General features: G+C 53.7%; 2 protein-coding genes across 9 annotated transcripts in view; one reads left to right on the top strand and one right to left on the bottom strand.

The window, feature by feature from the left end:
• The window catches only part of LOC133550694 (zinc fingers and homeoboxes protein 1-like), a 38,201-nt gene that overhangs the window by 2,414 nt on the left and 22,749 nt on the right, over nucleotides 1–13,038 (bottom strand). Inside the window, exons 8-10 of one of the 3 annotated variants that reach the window (XR_009806366.1) lie at nucleotides 12,529–12,621; nucleotides 11,960–12,025; nucleotides 11,451–11,504 (exon numbers count right to left, since the gene is read on the bottom strand). Coding sequence is in view for 2 of the 3 variants with exons in the window: in XM_061896676.1 (XP_061752660.1) it covers nucleotides 11,443–11,504; nucleotides 11,960–12,025 (128 nt within the window). In the remaining variant the exon portion in view is untranslated. Of the gene's footprint in view, nucleotides 1–11,012; nucleotides 11,505–11,560; nucleotides 11,602–11,959; nucleotides 12,026–12,528; nucleotides 12,622–13,038 lie in introns of those variants that run through there. The other 2 variants (XM_061896675.1, XM_061896676.1) reach the window with 2 other exon arrangements.
• LOC133550692 (collagen alpha-1(XIV) chain-like) overlaps nucleotides 1–13,038 on the top strand; it is a 35,266-nt gene that overhangs the window by 9,047 nt on the left and 13,181 nt on the right. For 5 of the 6 annotated variants that reach the window (XM_061896673.1, XM_061896669.1, XM_061896672.1 and 2 more), the window contains 18 exons: nucleotides 125–244; nucleotides 306–470; nucleotides 530–691; nucleotides 747–907; nucleotides 970–1,096; nucleotides 1,153–1,298; nucleotides 1,357–1,486; nucleotides 1,620–1,759; nucleotides 1,816–1,942; nucleotides 2,008–2,171; nucleotides 2,261–2,393; nucleotides 5,537–5,581; nucleotides 5,638–5,783; nucleotides 7,055–7,184; nucleotides 7,251–7,373; nucleotides 7,442–7,591; nucleotides 9,835–9,951; nucleotides 10,013–10,162. In XM_061896673.1, the coding sequence (XP_061752657.1) occupies nucleotides 125–244; nucleotides 306–470; nucleotides 530–691; nucleotides 747–907; nucleotides 970–1,096; nucleotides 1,153–1,298; nucleotides 1,357–1,486; nucleotides 1,620–1,759; nucleotides 1,816–1,942; nucleotides 2,008–2,171; nucleotides 2,261–2,393; nucleotides 5,537–5,581; nucleotides 5,638–5,783; nucleotides 7,055–7,184; nucleotides 7,251–7,373; nucleotides 7,442–7,591; nucleotides 9,835–9,951; nucleotides 10,013–10,162 (2,436 nt within the window). The remainder of the gene's footprint in view (nucleotides 1–124; nucleotides 245–305; nucleotides 471–529; nucleotides 692–746; nucleotides 908–969; nucleotides 1,097–1,152; nucleotides 1,299–1,356; nucleotides 1,487–1,619; nucleotides 1,760–1,815; nucleotides 1,943–2,007; nucleotides 2,172–2,260; nucleotides 2,394–5,536; nucleotides 5,582–5,637; nucleotides 5,784–7,054; nucleotides 7,185–7,250; nucleotides 7,374–7,441; nucleotides 7,592–9,834; nucleotides 9,952–10,012; nucleotides 10,163–13,038) is intronic. The other variant, XM_061896671.1, reaches the window with a different exon arrangement.

Raw genomic sequence — 13,038 nt, 5'->3', positions numbered from 1 at the left:
AAAACTGGAATTACCGGGGAAAAGAAGGTTTTGACAAGTGCATGTGAGCGGGCGCGAGAAAGGGGGCGTGGCTAGGTGATGTACTTCACGAATAAGCAGTCAGTAGTGCTATCATACGCCGCAGGTCTGGCGCAGTTCAGCGGGGAGCCCAGGATCGAGTGGCACCTCAACGCCCACATGACCAAAGCGGCCGTGCTGGACGCCGTCCGGAACCTGCCCTACAAAGGCGGCAACACCTTGACAGGTACCTGTGACACGCCGAGGCCCCGCCTCCTTATCAGAAGCTCCCTCTCACCGCCGCGCAGGTCTGGCGCTGACCTTCGTGCTGGAGAACAGCTTCAAGGCGGAGTCGGGATCCAGACCCGACGTTCCCAAGGTGGCCATACTGATCACAGACGGGAAGTCGCAGGACGACGTGGTGGCGCCCGCCCAGAGCCTGCGTGACGCCGGGGTGGAAGTCTTCGCTATCGGTGCGACTGGTGCTGGTGCGGGCCGCAACATTCCCGCTAAGGTGTTCTTTGGCCGCCAGGTGTGAAGAGCGCCGACGAGGACGAGCTGAAGGCCATCGCCTCGCCGCCGGAGGACTCTCACGTTTACAACGTGGCCGACTTTAACGTGATGAGCGACATCGCCGACGTCCTCACCCGGAGCGTCTGTCAGAGGGTGGAGCTCCTCCATCAGCAGCTGAAAGGTAGGCGGAGCCTCGCTAGCCGCCGCCTTCATTCCACCATTCCTTTCTTTTGCAGACCCTGGCGGCCCGCCTGCTGCTGTGGCTCCGCCCCAGGACCTGACCACCTCTGACATCACGGCTCGAAGTGTCCGCGTGTCGTGGACGCCGGCGTCGGGCCAGGTGGAGCGCTACCGCGTGGTCTACTATTCCGCCCAGGGCGGGCGGCCCGAAGAAAAGGTGACACTCTCCACCGCTTCCATGAAGTCGGCCTTGAGTCCTGGTTCTGGTTCCGGTTTCAGGTGGTCCCCGGGACGGAGAGCAGCGTGTCGCTGGACCACCTCAACTCTCTGACCGAGTACCAGCTGGCCGTGTTTGCCGTGTACCGCAGCGCCGCCAGCGAGGCGTTGAGGGGCAGCGCCACCACCTGTAAGACACACACCTTGTCACGTGACCTCTCGTTGTCTGACTGCACGCTCCTGCAGTGGCTCTGCCCACCGTGGACCAGCTGGACCTCTCTGACCCCTCCCACAATACCATGACGGTGCGCTGGAGGACCGCCCCCGGGGCTTCCGGCTACATGATCCTCTACGCTCCTCTCAGCGCCGGCGAGCTGGCCGACGAGAAAGAGGTGTGCGCTCATCTTGGCGCCTCTCGCCGGTCCGGCCGTAACGTCGCCGTGTGTGCAGGTAAAGGTGGCGTCCTCGGTGAAGGAGGCGGAGCTAGAGGGCTTGACACCGGCCACGGAGTACACGGTGACGGTGTACGCCATGTACGGCGAGGAGGCCAGCGACCCCGTGACCGGCCAGCTAAGCACACGTGAGTTGTTGTGACCTCGCACGCCAACTTCCTGTCCTGGCGCTGTTTGCATTTTGACAATCCTTGAGCATTTGGCCACGCCCACAACAGTCTTTGACTGGCTCATGGTTGTCGTTTGCCCCGCCCATCTCAGTGCCGCTGACCCCCGCAAGGAACCTGCACGTGTCGGATGTGGACCACAGCTCCGCCCGCCTCAGCTGGGACTCCGCCTCCAGGAAGGTGTCGGGCTACCGCGTCAGCTACGCCACGAGCGACGGCGTGGAGATCGGCGAGGTGAGCTGATGATTGACGGCTCGTCGACAAGCGGGTGACACCTCACCTGTCCGCAGGTGGACGTGGGCCGTGCCACCGCCTGGTTGCTAAGCAACCTCACCTCTCTGACCGAGTACACGGTGGACGTGGTCGCCGAGTACGAGGAGGGCCGAGCGCGGCCGACGACCGCCGTCTTCGCCACCGGTAAATCTCCCATGTTGTCGCTCGCCGCCCTCAGGTCACCTGACCGAGCGCTCCCGTGTGCACAGACCACGTCCCGGGACCGCTGTCGGCCAGGAGCCACGACGCCTCCGCAAGCGGCTTCCACGTGTCGTGGCGGGCGCCCGCCGCCGACGTGCTGCAGTACCGACTCCAGTGGGCGCCCGATGATGACGGCTATGATGATGGCGGCTACGATGGTGACACTGGCGAGGTCTGTGTGGGAGTGGCCCACGCATCTTCTCACTAAGGTGTGTTTCAACTTGTGTGTGTGTGTGTGTGTGTGTGTGTGTATGCCCTAAGGTGCTGCTAAATGCCAACACAAACACCTACCTGCTGACTGGACTCCGCCCCTCGGCCCGCTACCAGGTGTACCTGAGCGCCATCTACAGGAAGGAGGCAGAGAGCGAGCAGGTGCTCCTGCTGGAATCTTGCGGTACGAACACCTGTCCTCACACATCTTCACCTGTCCTCAACTGTCATCAACCATCTTCACCCATCCTCACCTGTCATCAACTGTCATCAACCGTCCTCACCCGTCTTTACCTGTCCTCACCTGTCTTCATCCATCCTCACCCGTCTTTACCCGTCTTCACCCATCCTCACCCGTCTTTACCCGTCCTCACCTGTCTTCACCCATCTTTACCCGTCTTCACCCATCCTCACCTCTCCTCACCCGTCCTCACCTGTCCTCACCTTTCCTCAACTGTCCTCAACTATCCTCACCTGTCTTTGCCCGTCTTCACCCGTCCTCACCTCTCCTCAACTGTCCTCACCCATCTTTACCTGTCCTCACCTGTCTTCATCCATCCTCACCCGTCTTTACCCGTTTTCACCCATCCTCACGTCTCCTCAACTTTCCTCACCCGTCTTTACCCGTCCTCACCTGTCTTCACCTGTCCTCACCTTTCCTCAACTGTCCTCACCCATCTTTACCTGTCCTCACCTGTCTTCATCCATCCTCACCCGTCTTTACCCGTTTTCACCCATCCTCACCTCTCCTCACCTCTCCTCACCCGTCCTCACCTGTCCTCACCTTTCCTCAACTGTCCTCAACTATCCTCACCTGTCTTTGCCCGTCTTCACCCGTCCTCACCTCTCCTCAACTGTCCTCACCCATCTTTACCTGTCCTCACCTGTCTTCATCCATCCTCACCCGTCTTTACCCGTTTTCACCCATCCTCACGTCTCCTCAACTTTCCTCACCCGTCTTTACCCGTCCTCACCTGTCTTCACCTGTCCTCACCTTTCCTCAACTGTCCTCACCCGTCTTTACCCGTCCTCACCTGTCTTCACCTGTCCTCACCTTTCCTCAACTGTCCTCACCCATCTTTACCTGTCCTCATCTGTCTTCACCTGTCCTCACCTTTCCTCAACTGTCCTCACCCATCTTTACCTGTCCTCACCTGTCTTCATCCATCCTCACCCGTCTTTACCCGTTTTCACCCATCCTCACCTCTCCTCAACTTTCCTCACCCGTCTTTACCCGTCCTCACCTGTCTTCACCTGTCCTCACCTTTCCTCAACTGTCCTCACCCATCTTTACCTGTCCTCATCTGTCTTCACCTGTCCTCACCTTTCCTCAACTGTCCTCACCCATCTTTACCTGTCCTCACCTGTCTTCATCCATCCTCACCCGTCTTTACCCGTTTTCACCCATCCTCACCTCTCCTCACCTCTCCTCACCCGTCCTCACCTGTCCTCACCTTTCCTCAACTGTCCTCAACTATCCTCACCTGTCTTTGCCCGTCTTCACCCGTCCTCACCTCTCCTCAACTGTCCTCACCTGTCTTCATCCATCCTCACCCGTCTTTACCCGTTTTCACCCATCCTCACGTCTCCTCAACTTTCCTCACCCGTCTTTACCCGTCCTCACCTGTCTTCACCTGTCCTCACCTTTCCTCAACTGTCCTCACCCGTCTTTACCCGTCCTCACCTGTCTTCACCTGTCCTCACCTTTCCTCAACTGTCCTCACCCATCTTTACCTGTCCTCATCTGTCTTCACCTGTCCTCACCTTTCCTCAACTGTCCTCACCCATCTTTACCTGTCCTCACCTGTCTTCATCCATCCTCACCCGTCTTTACCCGTTTTCACCCATCCTCACCTCTCCTCAACTTTCCTCACCCGTCTTTACCCGTCCTCACCTGTCTTCACCTGTCCTCACCTTTCCTCAACTGTCCTCACCCATCTTTACCTGTCCTCATCTGTCTTCACCTGTCCTCACCTTTCCTCAACTGTCCTCACCCATCTTTACCTGTCCTCACCTGTCTTCATCCATCCTCACCCGTCTTTACCCGTTTTCACCCATCCTCACCTCTCCTCACCTCTCCTCACCCGTCCTCACCTGTCCTCACCTTTCCTCAACTGTCCTCAACTATCCTCACCTGTCTTTGCCCGTCTTCACCCGTCCTCACCTCTCCTCAACTGTCCTCACCTGTCTTCATCCATCCTCACCCGTCTTTACCCGTTTTCACCCATCCTCACGTCTCCTCAACTTTCCTCACCCGTCTTTACCCGTCCTCACCTGTCTTCACCTGTCCTCACCTTTCCTCAACTGTCCTCACCCGTCTTTACCCGTCCTCACCTGTCTTCACCTGTCCTCACCTTTCCTCAACTGTCCTCACCCATCTTTACCTGTCCTCATCTGTCTTCACCTGTCCTCACCTTTCCTCAACTGTCCTCACCCATCTTTACCTGTCCTCATCTGTCTTCACCTGTCCTCACCTTTCCTCAACTGTCCTCACCCATCTTTACCTGTCCTCACCTGTCTTCATCCATCCTCACCCGTCTTTACCCGTTTTCACCCATCCTCACCTCTCCTCAACTTTCCTCACCCGTCTTTACCCGTCCTCACCTGTCTTCACCTGTCCTCACCTTTCCTCAACTGTCCTCACCCATCTTTACCTGTCCTCATCTGTCTTCACCTGTCCTCACCTTTCCTCAACTGTCCTCACCCATCTTTACCTGTCCTCACCTGTCTTCATCCATCCTCACCCGTCTTTACCCGTTTTCACCCATCCTCACCTCTCCTCACCTCTCCTCACCCGTCCTCACCTGTCCTCACCTTTCCTCAACTGTCCTCAACTATCCTCACCTGTCTTTGCCCGTCTTCACCCGTCCTCACCTCTCCTCAACTGTCCTCACCTGTCTTCATCCATCCTCACCCGTCTTTACCCGTTTTCACCCATCCTCACGTCTCCTCAACTTTCCTCACCCGTCTTTACCCGTCCTCACCTGTCTTCACCTGTCCTCACCTTTCCTCAACTGTCCTCACCCGTCTTTACCCGTCCTCACCTGTCTTCACCTGTCCTCACCTTTCCTCAACTGTCCTCACCCATCTTTACCTGTCCTCATCTGTCTTCACCTGTCCTCACCTTTCCTCAACTGTCCTCACCCATCTTTACCTGTCCTCACCTGTCTTCATCCATCCTCACCCGTCTTTACCCGTTTTCACCCATCCTCACCTCTCCTCAACTTTCCTCACCCGTCTTCACCCGTCCTCACCTGTCCTCAACTGTCTTCACCCGTCCTCCCCTGTCCTCACCTGTCTTCACCTGTCCGTGTTGTTTATTTGCAGTGGAGACAACAACTGCTGTCGCTATGACAACCATCACCAGCGCAGGTGAGTGTCTTCCAGGTGTAGTGTAGCCCCTCCCCCTCAACCTGCCCTGCCTTCAGCTCCTCGTCACGGCGTGAGCAGCGTCACCGTGGACCAGGAGACCGGGTCCAGCCTGCGGGTGTCCTGGCTCCTCCCACAGCAGGTCCACGCCCCCCACCTCCGCCATTATCGCTTGGACTATGTCGGCGCTGGAGGCCGGGAGACGGTAACACACCTGGCGCCTTCTGACTTAAGTTAAGATAAGTTGTACGCGGCGCCCTCTGACTTAAGTTAAGTTAAGTTGTACGCGGCGCCCTCGGACTTAAGTTAAGTTAAGTTGTACGCGGCGCCCTCGGACTTAAGTTAAGTTGTACGCGGCGCCCTCTGACTTAAGTTAAGTTAAGTTGTACGCGGCGCCCTCGGACTTAAGTTAAGTTGTACGCGGCGCCCTCGGACTTAAGTTAAGTTGTACGCGGCGCCCTCTGACTTAAGTTAAGTTGTACGCGGCGCCCTCTGACTTAAGTTAAGATAAGATGTACGCAGCTCCCTCTAAGTTAAGTTGTACGCGGCGCCCTCTGACTTAAGTTAAGTTAAGTTGTACGCGGGGCCCTCTGACTTAAGTTAAGTTAAGTTGTACGTGGCGCCCTCTGACTTAAGTTAAGTTAAGTTGTACGCGGGGCCCTCTGACTTAAGTTAAGTTAAGTTGTACGTGGCGCCCTCTGACTTAAGTTAAGTTGTACGCAGCGCCCTCTGAGTTAAGATGAGATAAGATGTATGTAGCTCCCTCTAAGTTAAGTCAAGTTAAGTTAAGTTAAGAGGTGTGCTTTGTGGCCACTTGGTTAAGTCAAGTCAAGTTAAGTCAAGTTAAGTTAAGTCAAGTCAAGTTAAGTCAAGTTAAGGGGTGTGCTTTGTGCCCACAGAGGACGGTGGCCACTTGGTTAAGTCAAGTTAAGTTAAGTTAAGTCAAGTTAAGGGGTGTGCTTTGTGCCCACAGAGGACGGTGGCCACTCGGTTAAGTCAAGTTAAGTTAAGTCAAGTTAAGTTAAGTTAAGTTAAGGGGTGTGCTTTGTGCCCACAGAGGACGGTGGCCACTTGGTTAAGTTAAGTTAAGTCAAGTTAAGGGGTGTGCTTTGTGCCCACAGAGGACGGTGGCCACTTGGTTAAGTCAAGTTAAGTTAAGTCAAGTTAAGGGCTGTGCTTTGTGCCCACAGAGGACGGTGGCCACTCGGTTAAGTCAAGTTAAGTTAAGTCAAGTTAAGTTAAGTTAAGTTAAGGGGTGTGCTTTGTGCCCACAGAGGACGGTGGCCACTTGGTTAAGTTAAGTTAAGTCAAGTTAAGGGGTGTGCTTTGTGCCCACAGAGGACGGTGGCCACTTGGTTAAGTCAAGTTAAGTTAAGTCAAGTTAAGGGCTGTGCTTTGTGCCCACAGAGGACGGTGGCCACTTGGTTAAGTCAAGTTAAGTTAAGTTAAGTTAAGGGGTGTGCTTTGTGCCCACAGAGGACGGTGGCGAGCCCACACAACAGCCTGGTCCTGCAGCCGCTGGCGCCGGACGCAGAGTACCAGGTGTCGGTGACGGCGGTGTATTGGGACGGCGACGGGCCACCGGTGGCGGGGGTGGGACGAACGCGTACGTGTGTTACCACGGTTACCAGGGTGACCTGACCCGGGTCTAATGAAGGTGTTGCCGGTTTAGTTCCACTGTCCCCGCCCAGGAACCTGCGGGTGTCGGAAGAATGGTACAACCGCTTCCGGATCAGCTGGGACGCGCCGGCCTCTCCTGGCACCGGGTTCCGGGTGACGTACCGCCCGCTGTCGGGTCAGTTGACACACGTTCTGGTGCTGTGATGGTGGGTCACTAGAACCTTTACCCCCCCAACCCGGCAGGTCCCGGACCCGCCCTGGAGACCTCGGTGGGCGAGGAGGTGCGCACCATGATGCTCGTCAACCTGCTGAGTGGGACCGACTACAACGTGGACGTCGTGGCGTCCTACAGCGGCGGCTCCAGCGAGGCGCTGTCGGCACGCGCCAGGACACGTGAGTCTCCTACGCTCGCCGTCGGCCATCTTAGTTCCTCACAGTCACTGAGGACATAAATTTGGAGCTCCCCTCTGGAGACAGGCCCGGAGGCGGGTCACGATGGCGAGTGCCTGGTGGCCCGGCTTGTCCCCATGGGGCCTGGCCGGGCTCAGCCCAAAGAGGCAAGGTGGGTCCCCCCTCCTAAGAGGAAAGGTGGGTCCCCCCTCCTGAGAGACAAAGTGGGTCCCCCCTCCAAAGAGGCAAGGTGGGTCCCCCCTCCTAAGAGGCAAGGTGGGTCCCCCCTCTGAAGTGGCAAGGTGGGTCCCCCCTCCTAAGTGGCAAGGTGGGTCCCCCCTCTGAAGTGGCAAGGTGGGTCCCCCCTCTGAAGTGGCAAGGTGGGTCCCCCCTCTGGAGTGGCAAGGTGGGTCCCCCCTCCGAAGTGGCAAGGTGGGTCCCCCCTCCTAAGTGGCAAGGTGGGTCCCCCCTCCTAAGTGGCAAGGTGGGTCCCCCCTCTGAAGTGGCAAGGTGGGTCCCCCCTCTGAAGTGGCAAGGTGGGTACACCCCTCCGAAGTGGCAAGGTGGGTCCCCCCTCTGAAGTGGCAAGGTGGGTCCCCCCTCTGAAGTGGCAAGGTGGGTCCCCCCTCTGAAGTGGCAAGGTGGGTCCCCCCTCTGAAGTGGCAAGGTGGGTACACCCCTCCGAAGTGGCAAGGTGGGTACACCCCTCCGAAGTGGCAAGGTGGGTCCCCCCTCTGAAGTGGCAAGGTGGGTCCCCCCTCTGAAGTGGAAAGGTGGGTCCCCCCTCTGAAGTGGCAAGGTGGGTCCCCCCTCTGAAGTGGCAAGGTGGGTCACCCCTCCTAAGTGGCAAGGTGGGGCCCCCCTCTGAAGTGGCAAGGTGGGTCCCCCCTCCTAAGTGGCAAGGTGGGTCCCCCCTCTGAAGTGGCAAGGTGGGTACACCCCTCCGAAGTGGCAAGGTGGGTCCCCCCTCCGAAGTGGCAAGGTGGGTCCCCCCTCCGAAGTGGCAAGGTGGGTCCCCCCTCCGAAGTGGCAAGGTGGGTCCCCCCTCCGAAGTGGCAAGGTGGGTCTCCCCTCTGAAGTGGCAAGGTGGGTACACCCCTCCGAAGTGGCAAGGTGGGTACACCCCTCTGAAGTGGCAAGGTGGGTCCCCCCTCCGAAGTGGCAAGGTGGGTCCCCCCTCCGAAGTGGCAAGGTGGGTACACCCCTCCGAAGTGGCAAGGTGGGTACACCCCTCCGAAGTGGCAAGGTGGGTACACCCCTCCGAAGTGGCAAGGTGGGTCCCCCCTCCGAAGTGGCAAGGTGGGTCTCCCCTCTGAAGTGGCAAGGTGGGTACACCCCTCCGAAGTGGCAAGGTGGGTACACCCCTCTGAAGTGGCAAGGTGGGTCCCCCCTCCGAAGTGGCAAGGTGGGTCCCCCCTCCGAAGTGGCAAGGTGGGTACACCCCTCTGAAGTGGCAAGGTGGGTCCCCCCTCCGAAGTGGCAAGGTGGGTCCCCCCTCCGAAGTGGCAAGGTGGGTCCCCCCTCCGAAGTGGCAAGGTGGGTACACCCCTCTGAAGTGGCAAGGTGGGTCCCCCCTCCGAAGTGGCAAGGTGGGTCCCCCCTCCGAAGTGGCAAGGTGGGTACACCCCTCTGAAGTGGCAAGGTGGGTCCCCCCTCCGAAGTGGCAAGGTGGGTCCCCCCTCCGAAGTGGCAAGGTGGGTCCCCCCTCCGAAGTGGCAAGGTGGGTACACCCCTCTGAAGTGGCAAGGTGGGTCCCCCCTCCGAAGTGGCAAGGTGGGTCCCCCCTCCGAAGTGGCAAGGTGGGTACACCCCTCTGAAGTGGCAAGGTGGGTCCCCCCTCCGAAGTGGCAAGGTGGGTCCCCCCTCCGAAGTGGCAAGGTGGGTCCCCCCTCCGAAGTGGCAAGGTGGGTCCCCCCTCCGAAGTGGCAAGGTGGGTACACCCCTCTGAAGTGGCAAGGTGGTCCCCCCTCCGAAGTGGCAAGGTGGGTCCCCCCTCCGAAGTGGCAAGGTGTGTACACCCCTCCGAAGTGGCAAGGTGGGTCCCCTCTCCAATGGGCTCACCACTCATGGGAGGGGCCATAGAGGTGGTGTGAGCTGGGCGGAAGCCGAAGGCAGGGCACTTGGGGGTCCCATCCTCGGCTATAAAAGATCCATCCATTTCCTACCGCTTGTCGTTTCTGGGTGGCGGGGGTGCTGGAGCCTATCACAGCTGCATTAGAAATGTGACTGAAGGATGATCCTTGCAGTGCGTCTGCTGGTCAGCGGCCTGACCTTGTACCAGGGGGGCGGCGGCGGCATGTGTGCCCAATGGCAGACGCAGCGACACGCCCACGCCTACAGAGTCCTCATCCGCTCTCTAGTCGGTGAGTTGGCTCATGGCGCCCCCTGCTGGCTCGCCAGACGCACTGAAGGTTTGGCCCGCAGGTTCTCACGTGGAGGAGGCCAAGGTGAGCGGGGGGACCAGCCGCCATTGCTTCCAGCAGCTGAGGCCCGACACGCCGCACAAGGTCAGCGTCTATGCTCTGCTGCAGGACGGCACGGAAGGGCCGCCCGTGTCCGTCACCGACAAGACCCGTGAGTGGCAGCCCAAGATGGCCGCTTAGCTTCGGAACATCACTAGCATGTTTCTAGCATCATGAGCATATAGCATCTTTCTATCATCACCAGCATGTTGTTAGCATCTTTCTATCATCATTAGCATGTTTTTACCATCATTAGCATGTTTCTAGCATCACTACCATGTCTTTAGTATCATTAGCATATAGCATGCTTTTAGCATAATTAGCATGTTTCTATCATCATTAGCGTATAGCATGTTTCTGGCATCACCAGTATGTCGTTAGCATGTTGCTATCGTCATTAGCATGTTTTTTTAGCATCATTAGCATGTTTCTAGCATCACTACCATGTCTTTAGTATCATTGGCATATACCATGTTTTTAGGATCTTCAGCATGTTTCTATCATCATTAGCGTATAGCATGTTTCCTGCATCACCAGTATGTTGTTAGCATGTTGCTATCGTCTTTAGCATGTTTTTTAGCATCATTAGCATGTTTCTATCATCATTAGCATGTTTTTAGCATCATTAGCATGTTTCTATCATCATTAGCACGTTTTTAGCATCATTAGCATGTTCTAACATCATTAGCGTATAGCATGTTTCCGGCATCACCAGTATGTCGTTAGCATGTTGCTATCGTCATTAGCATGTTTTTTTAGCATCCTTAGCATGTTTCTATCATCATTAGCATGTTTTTTAGCATCATTAGCATGTTTCTATCATCATTAGCATGTTTTTTTAGCATCATTAGCATGTTTCTATCATCATTAGCATGTTTTTAGCATCATAAGCATGTTTCTATCATCATTAGCGTATAGCATGTTTCTGGCATCACCCGTATGCCGTTAGCATGTTGCTATTGTCATTAACATGTTTTTAGCATCATTAGCATGTTTCTATCATCATTAGCATGTTTTTTAGCATCATTAGCATGTTTCTATCATCATTAGCATGTTTTTTAGCATCATTAGCATGTTTCTATCATCATTAGCATGTTTTTAGCATCATAAGCATGTTTCTATCATCATTAGCGTATAGCATGTTTCTGGCATCACCCGTATGCCGTTAGCATGTTGCTATTGTCATTAGCATGTTTCTAGCATCACTACCAAGTCTTTAGTATCATTGGCATATAGCATGTTTTTAGGATCTTCAACATGTTTCTATCATCATTAGCGAATAGCATATTTCTGGCATCACCAGTATGTCGTTAGCATGTTGCTATCATCCTTAGCATATTTTTTTAGCATTCTTAGCATGTTTTTATCATGATGAACATGTACCATATGTAACTACTGTCCCGTCAAGAATCCACAGACAGGCTGCTTGTGATGATGTGCTTCTTTACTGCTAGCTGCAATGAGTGATGCGAATGCACACACACACACACACACAATATGTGGTCAGTACCTCTGCTGGTTTCCATGTCTCATTAGCAGAGTGCAGGAAGTCTGCTCAAGTACAGAACATTTTCATATTTTTACAATGACAGATGGAACTTAATACAATGCTTTCTAACAGTATACTTTTTTTCCGTGTGATCGTATAGTGGTTTTAACTTGCTTTTATCTTCACTGGTATTACAATCAATTCAATACAATATATTTTTACCTTGTTTTTTAACCAACATCCTTTTTTTTAATATATTTATGAAATAGAAAATAGAAAAGTACAAAATACAAGACATGACACACACATTAAATGGACTTTTAGCACCCTCTGGTGGCGACTAGCGAAAATGACAGACCACGTTGTGTTCATGCAAAAATGTCGGACAATTCAAACTTCAACATGAACAACAATTATTACCTGCAGTGAGCGATGGGAATGTACACACACACAATATGTGTTTAGCACCTCTGCTGGTGTCCATGTCTGTAGGGGGAAATAATATGGACTTCAGTGCAACATAGTAGTACATCTAAGGTGAGCAACAACTAATAATATGGACTTCAGTGCAACATAGTAGTACATCTAAGGTGAGCAACAACTAATAATATGGACTTCAGTGCAACATAGTAGTACATCTAAGGTGAGCAACAACTAATAATATGGACTTCAGTGCAACATAGTAGTACATCTAAGGTGAGCAACAACTAATAATATGGACTTCAGTGCAACATAGTAGTACATCTAAGGTGAGCAACAACTAATAATATGGACTTCAGTGCAACATAGTAGTACATCTAAGGTGAGCAACAACTAATAATATGGACTTCAGTGCAACATAGTAGTACATCTAAGGTGAGCAACAACTAATTCAAAACAGAGATTCCACAACATAACTGCTGTTAAATAACTGTGTGTCTTACAATCAACATCACGTTAGCTTTAGTGTCATTTACAATATTTTGCGGAGCAATATCGGAACGTCTTACCTTTAGCAGAGTGCAGGAAGTCTGCTATTAGCTTTCGGTTTCCGGTCGTGTTTACAGACTTTCAGGTACCAGCAGATGGCGCAATTGGACCTCCTTGCATTACAAAACAATAAACATATTTTAGCAGGAATTTCACTCAAATAATCAAAGTATGTTTTATACCCGTTACACATGGTCCTAGCAACATGTGTCTATAATCATTAGCATGTTGCATGTTTCTAGCATCACTACCATGTTTTTAGTGTCATTAGCATATATTATGTTTTTAGCATGTTTCTAGTCTCATTAACATGTAGCGTGTTTTTAGTATCACTAGCATGTTTCTATCATTAGAATGTAGCATGTTTTTAGCCTTCCTGACATGTTTCTATGATCACTAGCATGTAGCATGTTTTTAGCATCGCTAGCATGTTTCTAGCATCACTAACATGTAGCACGTTTCCAGTCTTAATAGCATGTTTCTGTCGTCATTAGTACGTAGCATGTTTCTAGCATATAGCATGTTTCTAA

This window comes from Nerophis ophidion, linkage group LG04 (assembly GCF_033978795.1).
Source record: "Nerophis ophidion isolate RoL-2023_Sa linkage group LG04, RoL_Noph_v1.0, whole genome shotgun sequence".
In the NCBI taxonomy this organism is placed as follows: Eukaryota; Metazoa; Chordata; class Actinopteri; order Syngnathiformes; family Syngnathidae; genus Nerophis; species Nerophis ophidion.
This window is presented reverse-complemented; position numbering and strand designations above follow the sequence as displayed.